At 44.6% G+C, this 7,772-nt stretch overlaps 1 protein-coding gene across 1 annotated transcript; it reads right to left on the bottom strand.

Moving 5' to 3' along the window:
• Window positions 1-5,154: 5,154 nt before the first annotated feature.
• Window positions 5,155-7,328, bottom strand: LOC135429038 (platelet glycoprotein V). Its single transcript, XM_064683201.1, has 5 exons — window positions 6,640-7,328; window positions 6,259-6,569; window positions 6,048-6,196; window positions 5,727-5,986; window positions 5,155-5,659 (listed from the first exon to the last, which is right to left on the bottom strand). Exons 1-5 carry the CDS (start codon window positions 7,311-7,313, stop codon window positions 5,230-5,232), a joined length of 1,824 nt encoding a protein of 607 aa, XP_064539271.1. The 5' UTR covers window positions 7,314-7,328; the 3' UTR covers window positions 5,155-5,229.
• Between the last annotated feature and the right edge of the window lie 444 nt (window positions 7,329-7,772).

Genomic DNA, 7,772 nt, shown 5'->3' with positions numbered 1-7,772 from the left:
GTGTGTGTGTGTGTCTGTGTATATACCCCGTACACTCTGCGAAAAATGAGAGTATAATTGGCATAGACTTGCGCGAAAATAAAGTACATTTTGAATGCTCCATTAATCCATTTAAGCTTGATAAACTTCACATGAATAACAAATCTGAGAAGAATAAGAAGAAGTCTTACGGATTTGCAGTTATTCCAGGTGATATACATAGACTTCTACACTTCTATTTTGGAAATCTGAGAACAAACCTGCAAGACGAGGTTTACGGATTTGCAGATATACCATAAGACTGACATAGACTTCCGCAAAATAAAGTACATTTTAAACTTGGAAATGGTCCATTTATCAACCTAGATACACTTCACATGAATAACAAATCGGAGAAGAACAAGAAGGAAATCCAGAAAGACATAAGCTTTACGGCTTGTCATATATACCAGGAGATAACATTTGAATCTCTCCGAGAAACCCTAGAAAAAGCTCTATACTATAATATTATATATATATTATATATAAACAAATTTACGACCGATTCTTCCCGTAGAGCTTTAAGATAAAGTAGTCCGACATGAAGAAGACTTTGCTTAGATATAAGCAGCTAATAAAAGACTCGATGAAGTTTTGTTAATATTGCTTGAAAATCAGTAAAGTTTTTCTTAGAAGAACCGATGTGATATATATAATATATATATATATATATTTTTTTTACATTATAATTAATTTTATTTCAAATCTGCCCGCTATGTGATATATATATAAGTTCTATTTCGAGCAGTTCCTAAAGGACCAACTTTTCGGACTTGCCCAAGAAATGTGCCCCCGATTTTCTCCGAGTGTAGTAAAGTGTGAGTGTGGCAAAAAAAAAGCGGAAAAAGAAAAAGGCTAACGCCGTGGCGACGTCTAAGTGAATTTGCCTGAGCCTGGCCTGGCCTGGCCTAAACTCGCCCGGCATTGCCTTAGGTCAGGCACGGACATTCGACATTGGGCAAAGGATTCTTCAGCCGGCGCAGCAACTGCTCCTTTGGGTCCTTTGCGGCGGCGACGGCGGCGGCGACGGCGACGGCGGCTGCTGCTGCGTGAGAGCTGCATGAAATTTGCATTAATTTGCCCGCTGCTCGCACGCAATAAAAACCAAATTATTTCGATTCTTCAAATAAATCACAAATTTTGACCAACAATCGGCAGCTGCAACAACAACAACTGCTGCTGGCAGCGACGCCAACGTCGACGTCTGTCATCGTGGCCATTGCCGAGTTCAGTGTGTCAATAGCTTCGGCTGCTGAGCGACCGAGCCGAACGCAGCCGAGCGCTGCCGAGCGACGGCCGCAGAGCGCGGCTGCTGACTAAAGCGCGCGCTTGAGCACTGAGTGTCGAGTCGAGTGCGTTGCAAAAAGCTCAAGAGTAATTTGAGTGGCCGGCGTTGAGTGCAACTCGCGGCTGAATGTGTGGCAACGCTGCACAGCTGCGCCACAGTGCCACGCAGCGGCAGAAAGTTTGCTTGGGTTTGCGACTCGACTAAGCTGTCGCGCAGCTTTTCAACACGCGCGTGCTTTTTGCTTTGTTCGAAAAAAAATTGTTTGCTTAGCTGCCAAAGGATTTGCAACTTAAAGGAATTTACATACATTAGACCCGGGAGCGGGGGATTTGTTTTGTTAGCCGGCTCAGAGGGCCAAAGGCAGGCAATTCAAATCCTTTTACTTCCGCTTTAAGCAAAACAACGATAAGACGCAGGCCCGAGACAGATGCGGCTGATAGCAAAGATTCACACCCAGCCCCCCAGCCCCCCAGCCCACAACCCGCACCCCATTCCAAAACCCATCAGCTAAGACGCGTGAGATGCGTTAAAAAAAAGAATATGATTAGATATTGTACTATATATTGTGTATTGTATATTATGCAGGACGGGTCTGTTGCACGAAAAGGGTTGACAGTTTACAACCCCCTTTTCACACCACACCCCGCCCCCCCTTTCGGCAGCCCCTTCCCCGATTCGAGGTACACAAAGCAGAGACACTTTTGAGGCAATCAGCGCCCCCAGGCTCAGTAGACAGCAGCAACAGCAGCTGCTCGACTTGGAGATACCCTCTAAACAACAATTAAGATACATTCACCTTCTAATATAAGACAAACAGATTGCACGATGTGCTACTTCCTAACCCAGTTCCACTTTCGGAACTTGAACTTACAGTCCAATCGCTTATTTCTTATAATTCTTATAAGAATTGGACAGCGCTCCAAATAGTGAAATGCACTCATCTGTGTAGAGTTAGCGAGAGCCAATATGCCAAGCTAACTCTTATAATCAATCTCATACAAAAGTCAAACTAAATCTTATACAAGAGATAACTCAACACTTATAATCAATCTCTATGTACTATACGAGAGCCAGAGTAACTCTAATAAACTCTTATAATCAAACTCTACATACTGTACGAGAGTGAAAGTAACTCTTATATTCAGTCTCCAAATACTATACGAGAATGAAAGTAACTCTTTAAAAGTGAAAGCGTTAAATCGATTAATATCGATTGGATTCGATTACTTATAACTAATTTGATTTACGTATATAAGAACTTATATTCCTTATTTTTCTTGCTCTTATATTAAGGAGATATTTTCAGTTTTTTAGCGAATAGTTTCTGGAAAGAGAACAATTTTTTCTGAGAAGAAAACTATTATCTAATTTTCCGAATAATGTCTACTTTCACACAGAATTTTCGAAATATTATGTGTGTCAGCCAATATACCCCACATTTGTAATATGTACAGGGTATTTGAAAAGGCAGCAACAAGGAGCGCGGCTCAACAACAATGGCGGCATTCAATTTTTAATATTTGCCTTGCAAATTTAGCATAAAATGCATTTGTTGTCTGCATACGACCGCCTCCACGGCCACGCCCACGTCAACGGACGGGATGGCGATAGACGGCGACAGGAAACGGGCACGGTGAAAAGCGGGGGGGAAAGTGAATGGGGGAAAATGGGAAAATGAAGAGCGTGGGCAATGTCAACACATGGAAATTTGCAAGGACAACGGGCAAAAACTAGCATCGAGGCCAGGTGAAACCAAGGAATACATATACCGTGTGCGGGGGGGAGAGGGCAGTCGAGGGGGGGGGAGAGAGTACTGCAACGGCGGAAGCAATAAATTGGTTAGGTAAAAAGCTTGTCCTAGACGTAGACACATGAGCAAAAAACGGCCACGCGAGACACGGCCGTAATTTGTGCACGGAGCGGGGGGCGAGGGGGGGACTAGAGGCGGGGGGAGCGGGGGAGCGGGGGTAACGGTCGTATCACACGAAGTGAATGCAGTTCCTTTGAAGCACATTCAGGTATCCATAAAGGTATTTGCTCATGCGGCCGAGAATTAATAGAAAAGCGGGCAGAAAGTGGCAGCCGACAGGGAAAACAACAACAATTAGGGCTCAAATTTAAGAGGCAGCCAAAGCAGTTACGGGCCACAAACTGGTTACAGTTACAGTCTGCGAGAATTAACCATATATAATGTACATATATGTACATATATGCAGGGGATTGGATACGGGGAACTAGACTGGAGCTATCTACAGTCAGCCGACGTCTGAGATACCCTTACATAGGAGGAAAGAGGATGGGATTGCTGGATAGATATACATATATATATATACTAGCGGGTAGCCAGATTTAGATGCCAAATTGAGGAAGAGTCCAAGCCATGAACAAAGACACAAACCTCGTGAAAATCTGTTGAGTTTTGGCCGAGTTATGGGGGTGGGAAATTTTGAGCCATGTCTATATAAGCCTAGCGGTAAGTTTTTGGCTTGAATTTCGACCAAAAAATGTGTGGTCAGATTTAAATGCCAGATTATTTTTGAGGGAAAACCATGAACAAAGACACAAACCTCGTGAAAATCGGTTGAGTTTTGGCCGAGTTATGGAGGTGGGAAATTTTGACCCATGTCTATATAGGATAATAGCGGTTATACATGGGCCTTGCCCTTGGCACGTTTAAAATAAATGCTGTCAAAGATGTTTAAAAATTATTTAGAAACCAATCGGATGGTAAGCAAAAAAATTTCATAAAAACGTTTTTCACGGTTTTTTCACAAATGCGAGTGGAAACGGAAACACATAAGGTAACTACAGTGAAATTTTACGGCGTTTGAGATAGCCTCACATACAATACATTAAACGGAAATAGGATATGTATATACAAATGTATTCCAATTTGTATATTCAGCGAAGTTCTCAATGTGAATTAGAATCGGAATGGAATATATATATATATATATACTCTCCCGCGATATACTCTATTTTAAGGTGCCAAAAGATTTCGATACTTACACAAAAAACTCAAATTTTCCAACCTCCAGCCGGATTACTCCTGGAGTAGATGTATGAATATAGTTGTTCGATTTGATGAGTTATGTGAGAAGTTTGACGAGTTGATGGAATTTTGTTGAGATAATTAAAAAACAGTTTTTCATATATTTCCTATGGGTTATGGATGATGCATGATATGGTGATCCATGATGTTGATGAGATGATTGTTTTAATATTGGGAGCATAATAAAGCTTTAAAATCAGCAAAGTTTTTTTTTTAACATTTCCGATAGTTCCTATGACATATATATTCGAAACGGGCAACTGCAAAAATAAAAAGAATCTATGTAAAGTTTTTTCTAGATAGATTTAAAGCCTGACTGAATCGCTTGCAGGAGAACAGACAGACACAGTATCGGACATGGCCTTATAAATCAAATATTGATACTGAACAGGAATATATATATTCATATTTGATGGAAACGGAGGGTATTAAAAAGGGCTGCAAACAGCTTCGAGCTCGTAATTCCAATTTATTTTTAGTTGTGAACCGAACCTTTAACGAATCCAGCTACTAAACCAGCTTAGAAAATGGTTTGGAACAAAATAAACGGAGACTTAAGCAAGGCTTAAACCGAAACCTGGCTTCAAGAAAGTGAAAATTGAAATTCCAAAGCAGGAAGCTGTGAACCGAACCTTTAACGAAACCAGCTACTGAACCAGCTTAGAAAATGGTTTGGAACAAAATTAAATACTTTTGAGAGAGACTTAACCAAGGCTTGAACCAAATCCTGCCTTAAAGAATGGGGAAATTGGAATTTTAAAGCAGGAAGCTGGTTCGAACCGTATTGCAGCCCTGGCATTTAAATGATGCCCTGTCTAATAACTATATCTTATTGGATTTCTTTACTTTTGCAGTTTTTTTGTGGGCCCATTTAGTCGAGGTGAACCTTCTTAATGGCCACGCTGGTTATTTCCGCCTCCTTGAGCTGCTCGTCCGTGGTGGAATTATAGATATGCTTCAAGTACAAATTGAAATAGTCGGTATAGTTCATCGGCGTGGAAATGCGATGTGTGCGCACCGGAAGCCGCGGCGACAGCGACAACATGCTCGCCCACTGTCCATCGCAAAGATCGTCGTAGCGCAGCAGGCCCACCTCGTGCCCGCCGAGATCCCCAGGCCCACGGCACATCGGCTGCTGGCCATCCCAGAGCTTGACGACAAACTCCCGTATCCAGCGCGCCAAGTACAAGGCGCGACAGTCGCAGTGCCAGGGATTCTTGTCCAGCTTGACGGCCAGCAGCTTGTCCAGGCCGTGCAAGGCGCCATGCGGCAGATACATCAGCTTGTTGGAGTCGATGCGGCTGCAAATAGGTGGAATAGGGGGAAAGTAGGAGAAAGTTGGCTTGAATTGAGTCTCATTTAACTCACAGTTTCTCCAGCTGGGTGAGCGGCGCGAAGGCGCGCGCATCAAAGTGCTTGAGTATGTTGTTGTTGAGCATGAGGATTTTGAGGCTGGCGAGGCCCTGAAAATCGTTGGCCTCCAGCGTGGTCAGGTTGTTCGAGAAGAGCGTCAGCCGGGTGAGTGCGCCGACCCGAAGGAACAAATCAGCCGGAATGCTGGACAAGGAATTCTGGCCGAGCAGCAGCTCATTAAGGTTCTTCAGCTCCGCAAAGGCATGTCCATGAATCTGGAAAGGGAAGAGCAATCCATGTTAACCAAGTCCAAGTTGTCCAAGGAAACCAACTCACATGGCTGATGCGATTCATGGTGAGATCGAGCGTGATCAGATTGACGAGATTATTGAACGTGGTCGCCGAAATGGAGCTGATGCGATTGTTGTACAGATTCAGAGTGCGCAGACTCTTCAGGCCCTCAAAGAAGTCGTCCTCGATCTTGGCTGAAAAAAGATGCTTATACTATAATAGAGATGAAAGCTGGAAGGATTTGCTGCTGCCTCACCAATTTGATTCCAGCCAAAGTCGAGGGCTTTCAGCTTGGTCTGCTGACGCATGCTGCCCGAGACGAGCTGCTCGATCCGGTTGTGCGACATGTCCAGCTCCTCGAGCATCAGCTGGTCGCGCAGCAGATTCGGCGGAAAGTTCTTGATTTGATTGTCGCACAAATTGATCACGGTCAGGCGTTGGGCGTGATAGAAAAGCGACTCCGGCAGCAACGAGATCGCGTTCTTGTGCAGATCGAGCAGATTAAGGTTGCGCAGTTTCCAAAAGGTGCGCGCATCAATGTCCTCCAGCTGGTTGTTCTGGATGCGACTGCAAAGAGGGAGAGAGGAAATATATATCCAAGTCAAATGGGAGGAGGAGGAGGAGTCGGGTCACTCACAGCTGCAGCAGGCTGTCCAGATCCCGGAACAGATCGAAGGGCAGAAAGTCGAGCTGATTGTTCGATATGTCCAGTTCCTTGAGCAGCGTCAATCCGCGGAATGTGTCCTTGTGCAGCGTGGAGAGCGAATTGCGCGACAAATCGATCGCAACCATATTCATGGGTATCACCTGGCTGACGGGCACGGTCTTCAAGTTCGTGTTCCAGCAGTTGAAGCTCTTGGTGTCCGGATTGCAGCGGCACACGCCGGACGTGCAATGATTCCACTCCAGCTCGCCGCCGCTGGCCAAATGCCAAACGGGCTGCTCCACGGAGCGCAGCCGGCTCTCGATTTGCCGCACGCGCTTATCGAACTCGGCTGGATTGAAAATGGCGCTGGCTTCTCCGGCTGGTTCCCTGCTCTGCGTCCTGCGCCTGGCCGTCTCCAGGGGCGCCGCAGCCATCAGCGTGCTGAGCGTTCCATTGGGCAGCGCCTTGATCAGCATCAGCAGCTGCGTTATGATCCGCAGCGTCTCGCACGCATTCAGCGTACAGTTGCGCGTGCCCGCCGAGAGCAAGGGCTGCAGATACCTCGCCCGGAACTCGTCCAGGCTCTGACTGTCCGTCTGAGAATGCGCCTCCAGCGTGAGGATCAGCAGCAGCCAAGTCCATAGGAATATCCAAATGAGCGACATGTTTGCCGACTATAGAGTGCCTCGCGCGCTGCTTGAGCCTATTTATAGGCAGCTTCAGCATCTTCATAATTCGAGCAATTTGCGAAAATTTGCATCATTTTTCCAGCAATTACCTTAAGTAGTTCAGAAAACCAGATGGGAATCCAGCTGAGCCGAAATTAATGCTCGCTTCTGCTGGCACTCCCCAATTTCTGGCTTTCCCACAACAACTATTATGTTTATAAGATATCAAGATATAGTTATATGGCAATTACTAAAGCAAAAGCAAGATTCAAGGACACTAGACTGGGGTTAGAACCAGCGACCTTACTTTTGGTTCAGCATACATATAACTTTTGTATCTGTATCTATATCTATATCTAGGTGTATCTATTTCTAAGTATATCTATTTCTAAGTATATCTATATCTATATCTATATCTATATCTATATCTATATCTATATCTATATCTATATCTAT

This window comes from Drosophila montana, unplaced genomic scaffold (assembly GCF_035044405.1).
Source record: "Drosophila montana isolate Dmon_TW-CO22-7 unplaced genomic scaffold, ASM3504440v1 contig_2583_1, whole genome shotgun sequence".
Lineage (NCBI taxonomy): Eukaryota > Metazoa > Arthropoda > Insecta > Diptera > Drosophilidae > Drosophila > Drosophila montana.
This window is presented reverse-complemented; position numbering and strand designations above follow the sequence as displayed.